Below are 15,062 nucleotides of genomic sequence, written 5' to 3' on the forward strand. Positions count from 1 at the left end.
GCATTGAAATAGAAACAAATATCGAAAATTTTACTAATTGCATCTTGCATTGAAATAGAAATAAATTATCGAAAATGTTACTAATTGTATTTTGCATTGAAATAGAAACAAATATCGAAAATGTTGCTAATTGCATCTTGCATTGAAATAGAACCAAATATCGAAAATGTTACTAATTGCATCTTGCACTGAAATAGAACCAAATATCAAAAAAGCTCTGGGGCAGGGCTTGCTTGCCATGGGGCTAAATGCAGGCTGCAGAGCCTGAAGGAAGAAGGGAGGCTCCTGGGTGCCTGACAAGCCCACGCTGGCCTCCGGTGCCATTCAATGACATTCTCCGCTCCGGGTGCCTCCAGGCTAAATGCCGAGCCCCCCACCCCCCCCAACACAGAGACAGAAGGGACTGGCACTGCCAGGCCAGGGGCCAAGAATGTGTCCGTCCCTTCTTATGCAAGGCCTGGGTGGAACCAGGGACCTCCAGGCCTCACACCCTCTTGGTGGCACGGCAAGGCAGGATGGCCATCTGTCCAGAGGGCTTTGACTGTGCCTTCCTGCCCAGCAGAAGGAGGTAGGACTGGATGACCTTTGGGGTCTCCTCCAATGCTCGCATCCTAAGACTCCATAATTATACAATGGACTGAATGACCATCTGTCAGGAGGGCTTTGACTGTTCCTTCCTCCCTGGAAAGGGGTAGGACTGGATGAACCTTTGGGGTCTCTTCCAACGCGAGGATCCTAAGAATCCATAATGCTGCAATGGACTGCATGGCCCGTGGAGGTCTCTTCCAAAGCTAGGATCCTAAAATCCATAATGCTGCCATGGGTTGGATGGCCATCTGCCGGGAGAGCTTTGTATGTGCCTTCCTCTCTGGCAGAAAGGGGTAGGACAGGATGACCTTTGGGGTCCCTTCCAATGCTCGGATCCTAAGACTCCATAATTATGTGATGGACTAAATGACCATCTGTCAGGAGGGCTTTGATGGTGCCTTCCTCCCCGGCAGAAAGGGATAGGACAGGATGGCCCTTGGGTCCCTTCCAATGCTAGAACCCTTAGACTCCATAATGCTATGATACACACACACACACACATACTTTGGAATGGCTGGATGGTCATCTGTCAGGAGGGCTTTGATGGTGCCTTCCTCCCCAGCAGAAGGGGGTAGGACTGAATGGCCTTTGGGGGTCTCTTCCAATGTGAGGAGTCTAACACTCCATAATGCCACGATGGGATGGGTGGCCATCTGTCAGGAGGGCTCTGGGGGTGCCTTTCTGCCAGGCAGAAGAGGGTTGGACTGGATGGCCCTTGGAGGTTCCTTCCGACGCTAAGGTTCTGTGGTTCTATGACGGGCGGAGATGGGCGAAACCCCACGCCGGACCCACAACGCTTTCCTGCGGAGGAGGAGGAATGCGCTCGGGCGCCGCGCTGGCACCGCTTCCCTTGCCCGTCTCAAGCAAACAGGGGAAATTGGTGGTTACTAAAAACAGAAGCGGGTCCAGACGCAGCCGGGAACACCCTCAACGGACGGGGCGGAGAGTGCCGTGCGCCTTCCAGCGTTTCCCGCATCTGGATGTGCGCTCGCTCCTGACATGACGTGCCAAGCCGGCTTAGCGGCAGCCGTGGCAGAATGGGGGCACCGCTCGCCCCCCCCCCCCCCGGGCACAGATCCCCGTGCCAACGTCTGTCTGTCCACGGAGACTGGCACCGCCCCATCCTCATCCTCACAGGATCCTAGTGCCGGAAGGGACCCCAGAGGCCATCCAGTCTAACCCTCTTTGGCCAGGAGGGAAAAGCACAGCCAAAGCCCCTGGCACAGCAGCCCCCAAGGAGAGGGAGGGAGGCTCCAAAGCAACCCTTTATCTTGTGCTGTCGAATTAAAGCAATTAAATAAACCATTGAAATTAAAGAAGCCATTGAAAATCCATAAGTATGTGGACAACTTCAACAGAAAGGAGGAAACCATGAAAATGAACAAAATCTGATACCAATATTAAAAAAAACTCTAAAATCAGAACTGTAAATAAGAAGCAACACTCTGAGGGCAGAGAAGCTCCAGGGACGGCTAATGACTCTGAACAAAGGATGCCCTCCAGGCAAGAGACAAACCTTTCCAATGCTAATTAAGGTGATTAACTGCAACATTCACGCTGGCTTCCAACTGACAAAGGACTCTTCTCTCACCCTGGACTCTCCACAGATATATATTTATCCATGCCTCACAACCTCTGGGGATGCCTGCCATAGATGTGGGTGAAACGTCAGGAGAGAATACTTCTAGAACATGGCTACACAGCCTGGAATACATACAACAACCCTTTATCTGGTCTGTTTTGGCCTGGAAGCTGCAAATGAATCTCGCAAATGGAGGAAAGAAACATCCAGGACAAAGTGTTCAAGGCCGGGCTTGGCCTTGAGAGACCTCCTCCTCCTCCTCCTCCTCCTCTGAAATACTCGTTTCAGGAACACAGAGAAGCAACACAGTCCCAAAGCAACTTGAGAAGCAACAAAGAGATCGCAGGACAAGGCTTTGTGCTCTCCTCCATTTGTCCAGATCTGGGTCCAATACAAGTGTCACTGTCCCTATCTATTATTGGAATGGCCTGTGCCTATATCCCAATACGTATCCCTAAACATTATTGGAGAGCCCTGTTCCTATATCCTAGTGCCTCTCTATATTATTTGTATGGCCTTTGCCTATGTGCCAGTGTCCTTACTTACTTACTTAGGCGTAAGTGTCCTTATACATTACTAGCTGTGCCCAGCCACGCATTGCTGTGGCAAAGTGGTGGTGGTACTGGTTAAAAATTGTTGTGTAATTTTTATTTGACGTTATTTGTATTTTTTAATTAATTTTATTGTAAGTTATCTTTTTATTAATTATATTTTATTATTTTCTTGTATTATTTTTAGTTATTTTCTGTTATTATAGTATTTTATTGTATTAATTTTTAGTGTTTTTTATTTTTTTATTGGGTTGCTAGGAGACCAAGTTGGAGGAGCTTAGCCTTCTAACTGGCAGCCATTGGATAAAAGCAATTATTCCTCTCTCTCTAATTAGGACTTTATTTTTGTTTTCTTTTTGTTGTATCAACCTAGAGGCGTGGATGAGGGGTTGTGTTGTCAAATTTCGAGGTTGGGGGGCCTGTAGTTTTGTTGTTTTGTGGGTCGCCGTGATGCCATCACTCTTTTATATATATAGATTGCAATGACCTGTGCCTATATCCCAATGTTCCAATGTCTCTTTATATTACTGGAGTGCCCTTTGCCTATGCGCCAATATCTCTCTATATTATTGGAATGGACTTTGCCTACCGTGTTTCCCCAAAAATAAGACAGTGTCTTATATTATTTTTTACTCCCAAAGATGCGCTAGGTCTTATTTTCAGGGGATGTCTTATTTTTCCATAAAGAAGAATTCATATTCATTGTTGAACAAAAAAAAATGAACATTGATTCTATACTGTACAGTAGTTGTCATCACAAACCAATATAACTAAACCAGACACACTGACACTGACTCCTGTCAAGAATTTCTTGTTACTACCATTATTTCCATATACAACTGGTATGTAAGCCGCCCCGACTCCCTCTGGGGAGATGGAGGCGGTGTATAAAAATAAAATTATTATTATTATTATTATTATTATTATTATTATTATTATTATTATTATTATTTACATTTACCAATCCTGCATGCTATGGTGTTTTGTTTGGCAGGCACCAGGCATGCTTCCAAACAAAAACTTTGCTAGGTCTTACTTTCGGGGGAGGCCTTATATTTAGCAATTCAGCTAAACTTCTACTAGGTCTTATTTTTTGGGGATGTCTTATTTTCAGGGAAACAGGGTATGTGCCAGTGTCCTTATACATTATTGCAATGGCCTGTGCCTATATCTGAAATGTTCCAATGCCTCTCTATATATTATTGGAGTGTCCTATGCCCATGTGCCAATGTCCCTATACGTTACTGGAATGGCCTGTGCCTATATCCCAATGCGATATATATATATATATATATATATATATATATATATATATATATATATATAAGCTGTGCCCGGCCACGCATTGCTGTGGCATTGTCTGGTGGTGTTGGTGAGAAATTGTTGAGGTAGTGGTGGTATTGAATGTCTGTTGTATGGTAGTCTTTATGTTTAGTATGCACACTGAAGTGTATTATATGGCAGTGTGGAGTCAAGATAATCCAGTTCAAAGCAGATAATATAAGATTCTAAATGGGTTATATAGCTGTGTGGAAGGGTCTTGAGTCTGCACTGCCATATAATCCAGTTAAAATCTGATAATCTGTGGAAGAGGCCTAAGTGAAGCCTAACTGTGCCTGTCCCCTGGGCTGAGTAGGTTGCTAGGAGACCAAGTGGGTGGAGCTTAGCCTTCTAACTGGCAGCAATTGGATAAAAACTATTATTCCTCTCCCTGTAATTAGGACTTTATTTTTCTTTTCTTTTTGTTGTATCAACCTAGAGCCGTGAATGATGGGTTGTGTTGTCAAATTTCAAGGTTGGGGGGCCTGTAGTTTTGTTGTTTTGTCCGCTGCCCTGATGCTATATATATATATATATATATATATATATATATATATATATATATATACTGGAGTGCCTTTTGCCTATGTGCCTGCCAATGTCTCTCTACTTTATTGGAAATGCCTGTGCCTCTATCCCAATGCCTCTCTCTATATTATTTGTATGGCCTTTGCCTATGTGCCAATGTCCTTATATATTATTGCAATGGCCTGTGCCTACATCTGAAATGTTCCAATGCCTCTCTATATATTATTGGAGTGCCCTATGCCCATGTGCCAACGTCCCTATACATTATTCGAATGGCCTGTGCCTATATCCCAAATGTTCCAATGCCTCTCTATATTATCAGAGCACCCTTTGCCAATGTGCCAGTGTCCTATACATTATTGGAATGGTCTGTGCCTATATCCCAATGCCTCTATATATATATATATATATATATATATATATATATATATATATATTACTGGAGTGTCTTTTGCCTATGTGCATGCCAATGTCTCTCTACTTTATCGGAAATGCCTGTGCCTCTATCCCAATGCCTCTCTCTATATTATTGGAGTGTCCTTTGTCTATCCCTATACATCACTGGAATGGTCCCAATGTCTATCTATATATTATTGGAGTGCCCTTTCCCTATGTGCCGGTGTCCTATACATTATTGGAATGGCTTGTGCCTATATCCCAAATGTGCCAATGCCTCTCTATATTATTGGAGTGCCCTTTCCCTATGTGCCGGTGTCCTATACATTATTGGAATGGCTTGTGCCTATATCCCAAATGTGCCAATGCCTCTCTATATTATTGGAGTGCCCTTTCCCTATGTGCCGGTGTCCTATACATTATTGGAATGGCTTGTGCCTATATCCCAAATGTGCCAATGCCTCTCTATATTATTGGAGTGCCCTTTGCCTATGCGCCAATGTCTCTCTATATTATTTGAATGGTCTGTGACTATATCAGGGGACGGGCGGCAGCACCATAAAAACGGGCTCCCGGCAGGCCTTGCTAGGTTGACTTTCCTTGCTGAAAGTTGGACTCTCACACCCTGCGCTCAACACACAGGCATTGACACACCTACAGACAAGGGTGGCACCTTGCAAGGGTCCCATCAATTTCTTTCCTTCATTCTTCATGTGCCAAAGGAACATTTGTGGTTGTCTCCTGCTGCAACAGGTGAAAGGGGAACCTCCCCTTCATGTGATGCGAGGAGAGGCGGGTAAGACATCACAATATTATTATTATATTGATTATTATTATTACATTGATTCTTCTACTATTATAATTATACTGATAATTATATTGGTTAGCCTTGGCGGTTCGAAGACATGGTTCTTCAGTCTAACAGCTGAGTTACCAGAGTGCCATTACAAGAATATCACTTGTTCAAAGGGTTGACTTTTAACAAGGTCATGTTTTTCTTGACTAGTGGTTTTCAATAAGCGGTCTCCACATGTTCATGGAGACTCGCAAGACGTCAAATTATTATTACAGTAGAGTCTCACTTATCCAACACTCGCTTATCCAACGTTCTGGATTATCCAACGCATTTTTGTAGTCAATGTTTTCAATATATCGTGATATTTTGGTGCTAAATTTGTAAATACAGTAATTACTACATAGCATTACTGTGTATTAAACTACTTTTTCTGTCAAATTTGTTGTATAACATGATGTTTTGGTGCTTCATTTGTAAAATCATAACCTAATTTGATGTTTAATAGGCTTTTCCTTAATGCCTCCTTATTATCCAACATATTCGCTTATCCAACATTCTGCTGGCCCGTTTATGTTGGATAAGTGAGACTCTACTGTATATTGATTATTATTATTATTACATTGATTCTTGTATTATTATAATTATACTTATTATTATTCAATTCTTACGTTGATTCTTAGATTTTAAATTATTATTATATCGGTTATCCTTGGTGGTTCAAAGACATGTTTCTTCAGTCTAACAGCTGAGTTACCAGAGTGCCATTACATGAATATTGCTTGTTCAAAGCGTTAGAAGTCAACCCTTTGAACAAGTGATATTCAAGTAATGGCACGCTGGTAACTCAGCAGTTAGACTGAAGGTCATGTTTTTCGTGACTAGTGGTTTTCAAAAGGTGGTCTCCACATGTTCACAGAGATTTGCAAGATGTCAAATTATTATTATTATTATTATATTGATTATTATTATGACATTGATTCTTATATTATTATAATTATTTTAATTATTATTATAATACTGGTTATCCTTGGCAGTTCGAAGACATGGTTCTTCAGTCTAACAGCTGAGTTACCAGCGTGCCATTACTTGAATATCACTTGTTCAAAGCGTTAGAAGTCAACTCTTTGAACAAGTGATATTCATGTAATGGCACGCTGGTAACACAGCAGTTAGACTGAAGGTCATGTTTTTCGTGACTGGTGTTTTTCAAAAGGTGGTCTCCACATGTTCACGGAGATTCGCAAGACGTCAAATTATTATTATATTGATTATTATTATGATGACATTGATTCTTATATTATTATAATTAGACTGATTATTATTAGGGTCTTACATTGATTCTTATATTTTGAATTATTATTATTATTATAATATTGGTTATCCTTGGTGGTTCGAAGACATGGTTCTTCAGTCTAACAGCTGAGTTACCTGAGTGCCATGACACGAATGCTTCTGGTTATCCTGTCCCCTGGAGGATGAGCTTTCCCTCCCAATTTGGTCCCTTTGGATAACTGGATAAGAGGGATGAAACCCTCACTTAAGTCTTTGCAGGGAGGGGAGAGGGGGGGGAATTGGGAGTGGGGTCTGCAAGGGACAAGGCTCCTCAGCCTGGCTGGCCTTTGGGGGTCTCAAGAGGGGACTGGGACCCCCACCTGGACTGATGCTTGGAGCTTTGCCTCTGCGAGCCTCACTCTCCCGACAAATAGAGAGATGGATAAATAGAAGGAAGGAAGAAGGGGAGGGGAAAGAATGGGAGCCCCCCGCCCCAAAAGGGCCTTTCTCTGGGCCCAGGGCCCCGCCCTCCCGGAGCCACGTTGCCTCCGCCTAAAAATAGCCCCCGAGGCGCCGCCAAGACGGACAGCGGCCTTTTGGAGGAGGAAAGACCCCCAGACCCCTCCCCTCGCAGACCCCACTCACTCTCACTCTCCCACTCACTCTCTCACTCACTCACCCGCCGCCGCCGCCGCCTCCTTCCGCGCTGCGGGCGGGGTCTCCCTCCTTCTCCCTCTCTCTCTCCCTCTCTCTCTCTCTTTCCCCCTCCTCTTGCCTTCGGGGGCGTGGCCAAGGCAGGACACGCCCCGCCCCGCCCCCCGCCCCGGAGAAGAAAGGGAAGGAGGGAGGGAAGGAGACCCCCCTCCCCTCTCTCTTTCCTCCCCTTCCCTCGCTCTTCCATTCTTCCCTCCTTCCTTCCTTTTCTTACCATCCTTCCCCTTTCTTTCCTTCTCTCCCTCTTCCTTTTCTTCCCTTCTTTTCCTTTCTTTTCCTTTCCTTTCCTTTTCCTCCCCTCCCTCCTCCTTAATTTTCCTTCTCTCCCTTTTCCTTCCCTTTCCTTCCTTTCTTTTCCTTTTCTTCCCATTCTTTTCCTTCCTTCCTTCCTTCCTTCCTTCCTTCCTTCCTTCCTTCCTTCCTTCCTTCCTTCCTTCCTTCCTTCCTTCCTTCCTTCCTCTTTCTTCTTCTTTCCTTCTCTCCCTCTTCCTTTTCTTCCCTTCTTTTCCTTCCTTCCTTCCTTCCTTCCTTCCTTCCTTTCCTTTCCCTTCCTCTTTCCTCCACTTTCTTTCTCTCCCCTTCTTTTTCTTCCCTTCTTTTCCTTTCTTTCTCTTCCTCTTTCCTTCCCTTTCTTTCTTTCTCTCCCTTTCTCTCCCTTTCTTTTCCTGTATTTTCCGTCCTTTCCCTTCCTTCCCTTCCTTCCTTTCCTTCCCATCCTTTCCTTCCTTCCTTCCTTCCTTCCTTCCTTCCATCCTTCTTTCTTTCCTTCCTTCCTTCCTTCCTTCCTTCCTTCCTTCCTTCCTTCCTTCCTTCCCATCCTTTCTTTTCCTCTTCCCTTCCTCTTCCCTCCCCTTTCTTTCCTTCTCTCCCTCTTCCTTTTCTTCCCTTCTTTTCCTTCCTTTTCCTTCCCTTCTCTCCCTCTCCTTTCCTTTTCCTTCCTTCCTTCCTTCCTTCCTTCCTTCCTTCCCATCCTTTCTTTTCCTCTTCCCTTCCTCTTCCCTCCCCTTTCTTTCCTTCTCTCCCTCTTCCTTTTCTTCCCTTCTTTTCCTTCCTTTTCCTTCCCTTCTCTCCCTCTCCTTTCCTTTTCCTTCCTTCCTTCCTTCCTTCCTTCCCATCCTTTCTTTTCCTCTTCCCTTCCTCTTCCCTCCCCTTTCTTTCCTTCTCTCCCTCTTCCTTTTCTTCCCTCCTTTTCCTTCCTTTTCCTTCCCTTCTCTCCCTCTCCTTTCCTTTTCCTTCCTTCCTTCCTTCCTTCCATCCATCCATCCATCCATCCTTCTTTCTTTCTTTCTTTCCTTCCTTCCTTCCTTCCTTCCTTCCTTCCTTCCTTCCTTCCATCCATCCATCCTTCTTTCTTTCCTCCCTTCCTTCCTTCCTTCCATCCATCCATCCTTCTTTCTTTCCTTCCTTCCTTCCTTCCTTCCTTCCTTCCTTCCTTCCTTCCTTCCTTCCTTCCCATCCTTTCTTTTCCTCTTCCCTCCCCTTTCTTTCCTTCTCTCCCTCTTCCTTTTCTTCCCTCCTTTTCCTTCCTTTTCCTTCCCTTCTCTCCCTCTCCTTTCCTTTTCCTTCCTTCCTTCCTTCCATCCATCCATCCATCCTTCTTTCTTTCTTTCCTTCCTTCCTTCCTTCCTTCCTTCCTTCCTTCCTTCCTTCCTTCCTTCCTTCCATCCATCCTTCTTTCTTTCCTTCCTTCCTTCCTTCCTTCCTTCCTTCCTTCCTTCCTTCCCATCCTTTCTTTTCCTCTTCCCTCCCCTTTCTTTCCTTCTCTCCCTCTTCCTTTTCTTCCCTCCTTTTCCATCCTTTTCCTTCCCTTCTCTCCCTCTCCTTTCCTTTTCCTTCCTTCCTTCCTTCCATCCATCCATCCATCCATCCTTCTTTCTTTCTTTCCTTCCTTCCTTCCTTCCTTCCTTCCTTCCTTCCTTCCTTCCTTCCATCCTTCTTTCTTTCCTTCCTTCCTTCCTTCCTTCCTTCCTTCCTTCCTTCCTTCCTTCCTTCTTTCCTTCCTTCCTTCCTTCCTTCCTTCCTTCCTTCCTTCCTTCCTTCCATCCATCCTTCTTTCCTTCCTTCCTTCCTTCCTTCCTTCCTTCCTTCCTTCCTTCCTTCCTTCCTTCCTTCCTTCCTTCCCATCCTTTCTTTTCCTCTTCCCTCCCCTTTCTTTCCTTCTCTCCCTCTTCCTTTTCTTCCCTTCTTTTCCTTCCTTTTCCTTCCCTTCTCTCCCTCTCCTTTCCTTTTCCTTCCTTCCTTCCTTCCTTGCAGGGTTGTTGCCTGGAGAGCGCAATGGAGACCCTCCCTCCCCGTGGTGTCTGGGTGAAGTGTCCCCTGTCCGGCCAGACCCCTCCCCAGGCATCAGGGCTATTTCTGCCCTCAATTCCCCCCTTTGCAAAATGAATACAAATACTACTACCCTGTTTCCCCGAAAATAAGGCAGTGTCTTATATTAATTTTTGCTCCCAAAGATGCGCTCGGTCTTATTTTCAGGGGATGTCTTATTTTTCCACAAAGACGAATTCACATTTATGGTTGAATTTTTAAAAAATGAAAAATTATTATCTACTGTACAGTAGTTGTCATCACAAAACAGCATAACCAAACTGTGAATCCTTTCAAGAATTTCTATATTATATTTTATCGCTGTACTGTTTTAAAATTACTGTTTTAAATTTCTGTTTGTATGTAAATTTATGTTGTTGTTGTTGGGCTTGTCCCTGTGTAAGCTGCCCTGAGTCCCTTCTGGGAGATGGAGGTGGGATACAAGAATAAAGTGATTATTATATTATTATTATTTCTTGTTACTACCGTGTTTCCCCGAAAATAAGACAGTGTCTTATATTAATTTTTGCTCCCAAAGATGTGCTAGGTCTTATTTTCAGGGAATGTCTTATTTTTCCATGAAGAAGAATTCACATTTATTGTTGAGCAAAAAAATGAACATTTATTATATACTGTACTTTGCTAGGTCTTACTTTTGGGGGAGGCCTTATATTTAGCAATTCATCAAAACCTCTACTAGGTCTTATTTTCTAGGGATGTCTTATTTTAGGGGAAACAGGGTACCTTTATTTCCATGTACAACAATCTATGGTATGTACATTTACCAATCCTGCATGCTTCCAAACAAAACTTCGCTAGGTCTTACTTTCGGGGGAGGCCTTATATTTAGCAATTCAGCAAAACCTCTACTAGGTCTTATTTTCTGGAGATGTCTTATTTTCAGGGAAACAGGGTATTACTGCAGATCCAAAACAAAAACCAGCGAAGGGCAGCTTTCCAAAGCCAGTCACAACAAGTCCTTGCAAAGGGAAAGAAAGACCCCTCCCCAAGATCCCACTGGTGGGTTTTGACCCAGGAAGCGGAAGCGGGGCAGACCCCCTTCGTGATGGGCAGATGCAGCTGCTCCCATCTATCCATGGATCCCGCCCCCCTGTGAGGTCACAGCGTATGGGGATGTTGGGGGTGGGGCTCAATGGAGGGGTAATCCCTCTGCACACATCTGCCTCTGCACTCCTTCTTTCTCTTTCTCTCTCTCTCTCTCTCTCTCTCTTTCGTTCCCTTTTGTGCCCCATCTGGCTTTTGGAAGCATCCTGCAAACAGCATTCCTTCCCTCGCTCTGTCCTTTGCCAGGGATGGAAATGTGTGAATCAGGCCGGAAACATGGGCGGGAGGAGGTGGAAAATCTGAGCCTGTGACTCCCTGGCAGGAAAAGGAGATGCAGAGACTCAGAAGGAAGAGCCCCGGGGGTCCGGCCTGGCATTTCTGGGACCCTCATAGGTGGCAGAAGCATTGCTGCGGCCCCTTCCCCTTCCTCCTTCCTATCGCCCAGGCCTGGGACAAATCAATCCGATATAAAAACTCTACGATTGTTATATTAGCTGACACAAAATATTCTAGTGCTACTGAACTGCTGACTTGAAGGTCGGCAGTTCAAATCCGTGGGATAGGGCAAGCTCCCGCTGTTAGCCCTAGCTCCTGAAAACCTAGCAGTTTGAAAACATGCAAATGTGAGTAGATCAATAGGTACCGCTTTGGTAGGCAAAGGCAAAAAGATGCTCTAAGCATTCATGAGCAGGAGGTGACAATGAAAGGAGAAGCCTTTGCCTTTGTCTGTGTGTTTGTGTCTCATTGTAACAAGGCACTAAATATTTGCCTGTGTTTGTTTATGAGCACTGCTTCCAGAGCCGGAAATAAAAGGAGAAGCCTTTGCCTTTGTCTGTGTATGTGTGTTTATGTCTCATTGTAACAAGGCACTAAATATTTGCCTGTGTTTGTTTATGAGCACTGCTTCCAGAGCCGGTAATGAAAGGAGAAGCCTTTGCCTTTCTCTGTGTATGTGTGTTTGTGTCTCATTGTAACAAGGCACTAAATATTTGCCTGTGTTTGTTTATGATCACTGCCTCCAGAGCCGGAAATGAAAGGAGAAGCCTTTGCCTTTGTCTGTGTATCTCATTGTAACAAGGCATTGCATGTCTGCCTGTGTCTGTTTATATGTTATAATCTGCTCTGAGTCCCTTTGGGGAGAAGGGCGGAATATAAATAAATAAATAAAATAATAATAATAATTATTATTATTATAATTATTATTATTATTAACCTGGGCCTTCCCGCCAGGTGTTTTGGAGTTCAACTCCCCCAAATTCAGGCACGGCTTACCTTGGGAGAGGCGCGTGGGGCAAGAGACCGCCAGGCCGTCGATGGCGCAGGGGTTGCCACAGGGGTGGAGGGTGAGGGTCCCGCGCACATTCTCGATGAAGCAATGCTGGGGGGCCACGCCGGGGCCTTGCAATACGATGTCGCTCGCGGACGAGCCCAGCACTGTCCTACCTGGAAGAAGAGGAGGAGGGCTCAGCATCGGCCGGGAGACACAGGTGGCCGCGGTGGCACAATGGGTTAAACCCTTATACTGCTGAACTGTTGACTCGAAGGTTGGTGGTTCGAATCTATGGGTTGCGGTGAGCTTCCACTGTTAGCCCTAGCTCCTGCCAACCTAGCAGTTCGAAAACATGCAAATGTGAGTTGATCAATAGGTACAGCCACAGCGGGAAGGGAAAAAGACGATCCATGCAGTCATGCTGGCCGCACAACCAGGAGGTGTCTACGGACAACACAAACTGCTTGGCTTGGAAATGGAGATAAGCACCTCCCACAGAGCCAGAGATGAGCACCACCTCCCGAGCCGGAAATGAAAGGAGAAGCCTTTGCCTTTGTCTGTGTATTTCATGGTAACAAGGCACTGAATGTCTGCCTGTGTCTGTTTATATATTGCAATCTGCTCTGAGACTCCTCGGGGAGAAGGACAGAATAAAAATAAAGTATTATTATTATTGTTATTTTATTATGACACAGCAAACAAGATAGATATGCTGGATTTCATATCACAAAATCACAAGTCGAACACTTCCCAAGTGTCTAGGACTGTGTGATGTATTTTCGGATGATGCGCGCAGATCCCAGTAGGGTGGCCTTTTGCAGCTGGCAGATCGTAATTTTGTCAATGTCTATTGTTTCCAAATGCCGGCTGAGATCTTTTGGCATGGCACCCAGTGTGCCCATCACCACCGGGACCACCTGCACTGGTTTCTGCCAGAGTCTTTGAAGTTCAATCTTGAGGTCCTGATAGCGGCTGAGTTTTTCTTGTTGTTTTTCGTCAATGCGACTGTCACCTGGGATGGCGACATCAATGATCCAAACCTTTTTCTTTTCCACAACTGTGATGTCTGGTGTGTTGTGTTCCAGAACTTTGTCAGTCTGGATTCGGAAGTCCCACAGTATCTTTGCGTGCTTATTTTCCAAGACTTTTGCAGGTTTGTGATCCAATCAGTTCTTTGCTGCTGGGAGGTGGTACGAGGCATTATTATTATTATTATTATTATTATTATTATTATTATTATTATTATTATTATTGTCTTCACAAAGACAAAGGCTTCTCCTTTCATTTCCGGCTCTGGAGGCAATGCTCATCTCTGGCTGTGGGGGAGATGCTCTTCTCCGTTTCCAAGCCGAGGAGCCAACGTTTTCCGTAGACACCTCCTGGTTGTGTGGCCGGCAAGACTGCTTGGAGCATCTTTTTCTTGCCAAATCGGTACCTATTTATCTACTTACACTTGCATGTTTTCGAACTGCTAGGTTGGCAGGAGCTAGGGCTGACACCCTGTCCCACGGATTCGACTGCCAACCTTTTGCATTTCGGCTGAAAAGACCCCCGGCTCTTACCCTCCTCGAGGGGCAGGAGCGTGATGGCGGTGCTGAGGCGCCCGCTGCCCAGGCTGACCAGGTGAGGCTTCTCCGTTTGGACCTTCAGCCCTTTGCCCGTCTCCGTCAAGTCCAGCAGGCTGTTCTGTTGCGGATGAAGAAGAGGAAGAGAGCGGTCATAAAACTGAGTGAGTTAAAAACATTCAATGCCAACAGACAAACAACATATATAGACAGACACAGAGGCATTTAACATTTTTTTTCCAGCTTCACGATTCCGGCCACAGGGGGAGCTGTTGCTTCACTGTCCACTAGTGGCTGTACTTCCTCATTCCTTTCCTCCTGTTTTGCTGGCAGTTTTATGATGTTGTAAATTAGTTAAATTAGCCTCCCCGCATAAAGCGTACCTAAATTTCCCTACTTGACAGATGCAACTGTCTTTCGGGGCTGCATAGGTCAACAGCAAGCCGGGCTATTTAATGGTCGGGGGCTTAACCCGACCTTCGAACTCATGACCTCTCGGTCAGTAGTGATTTATTGCAGCTGGTTACTAGCCAGCTGCGCCACAGCCCAGCCCTATATAGACTACTAGCTGTGCCCGGCCACGCGTTGCTGTGGCAAAGTGGTGGTGATACTGGTTAAAAGTTGTTGTGGAATTTTTATTTAACATTATTTGTATTTTTTAAATTAATTTTATTGTAACTTATCTTTTTTATTTATTATATTGTATTATTTTGTTGTATTATTTTTAGTTATTTTGTTATAGTATTTTATTGTATTAATTTTTTTAGTGTTTTTTATTATTTTTTATTGTATTATTTGTATTTATTTTATTTTTTATTCTTTTATTAACACTGGGCTGAGTGGGTTGCTAGGAGACCAAGTGGGCGGAGTTTAGCCTTCTAAGTGGCAGCAATTGGATAAAAACAATGATTTCTCTCCCTCTAATTAGGACTTTATTTTTCTTTGCTTTTTGTTGTATCAACCTTAGAGGCGTGGATGATGGGTTGTGTTGTCAAATTTCGAGGTTGGGGGGCTTGTAGTTTTGTTGTTTTGTGGGTTGCCGTGATGCCATCACTCTTTTATATATATAGAAGAAGAAGATAGTGTATAGTCTTTATAGCAGGCATGG

At 44.5% G+C, this 15,062-nt stretch overlaps 1 protein-coding gene across 19 annotated transcripts in view; it reads right to left on the bottom strand.

Annotated features, from left to right (window-relative positions):
• Nucleotides 1-15,062, bottom strand: part of phldb1 (pleckstrin homology like domain family B member 1) — a 47,971-nt gene that overhangs the window by 23,151 nt on the left and 9,758 nt on the right. For 10 of the 19 annotated variants that reach the window (XM_062961331.1, XM_062961333.1, XM_062961332.1 and 7 more), the window contains exon 1: nucleotides 7,713-7,832. Coding sequence is in view for 7 of the 19 variants with exons in the window: in XM_062961336.1 (XP_062817406.1) it covers nucleotides 7,713-8,499 (787 nt within the window). In the remaining 12 variants the exon portion in view is untranslated. Of the gene's footprint in view, nucleotides 1-7,712; nucleotides 8,559-12,391; nucleotides 12,563-13,951; nucleotides 14,076-15,062 lie in introns of those variants that run through there. The other 9 variants (XM_062961340.1, XM_062961339.1, XM_062961342.1 and 6 more) reach the window with 3 other exon arrangements.

Source organism: Anolis carolinensis, unplaced genomic scaffold (genome assembly GCF_035594765.1).
Source record: "Anolis carolinensis isolate JA03-04 unplaced genomic scaffold, rAnoCar3.1.pri scaffold_8, whole genome shotgun sequence".
Lineage (NCBI taxonomy): Eukaryota > Metazoa > Chordata > Lepidosauria > Squamata > Dactyloidae > Anolis > Anolis carolinensis.